The sequence below is a fragment of the Alligator sinensis genome, unplaced genomic scaffold (assembly GCF_000455745.1).
Source record: "Alligator sinensis unplaced genomic scaffold, ASM45574v1 scaffold215_1, whole genome shotgun sequence".
NCBI lineage: Eukaryota > Metazoa > Chordata > Crocodylia > Alligatoridae > Alligator > Alligator sinensis.
The window spans coordinates 1,098,840-1,099,365 of NW_005842259.1; the positions used below are offsets into that span (position 1 = coordinate 1,098,840).

A 526-nucleotide genomic window follows, 5' to 3' on the forward strand; every position below is an offset into this window, starting at 1 on the left:
GCAAGCCCCGCCCCAGCTGCTCCTGTGGAACCAGGGAGCCGGGGCCGGGCCCGCGCGGAAGAGGCACCTTCCCACCCCCGCCCGCTGGCCCCTGGTGCAGTCAGGCGGTCGGCCCCGCGGGTCCCGCCAGGCCGAGGCTGCCGTAGCTTCACCTTCTTCACTTCGAAGCGTTTCTTGCCGGCGCTGCTGTTAGTGCCGCTCGGGGTATCAACATCCATTGCCGCCGCCATTTTGAGTGCGTGACTTGGTGGCGCGCATGCGCGGCGTCACGGACGGGAAGTCACGTGGCCACGTCCCTGTTCTGCTCGCCCCGCCCCGCCCGTAAACAGGTGTATGGGGCGGGGCAGGCAGGAGACCACGTGACTCTTAAAGGCGTTGGCCAGGGCGGAGCCCCACAGCCGGCCTCCCCTCCCCCCACCCACTACGCAGCACGGGGGTTGCACAACCCGGGCCTGCACTTAAAGGCGCAGGCACCCAACTACCGCTGACGCAGCTCCTGGGCCTGTCCTACCCCTCTCCCACCCCG

General features: G+C 69.6%; 1 protein-coding gene across 2 annotated transcripts in view; it reads right to left on the reverse strand.

Annotated features, from left to right (window-relative positions):
• The window catches only part of RBX1 (ring-box 1), a 15,048-nt gene extending 14,627 nt beyond the window's left edge, over positions 1-421 (reverse strand). The window contains exon 1 of one of the 2 annotated variants that reach the window (XM_025208949.1): positions 153-421. In XM_025208949.1, the coding sequence (XP_025064734.1) occupies positions 153-230 (78 nt within the window). In that variant the 5' untranslated portion in view covers positions 231-421. The remainder of the gene's footprint in view (positions 1-152) is intronic. The other variant, XM_006027663.3, reaches the window with a different exon arrangement.
• Between the last annotated feature and the right edge of the window lie 105 nt (positions 422-526).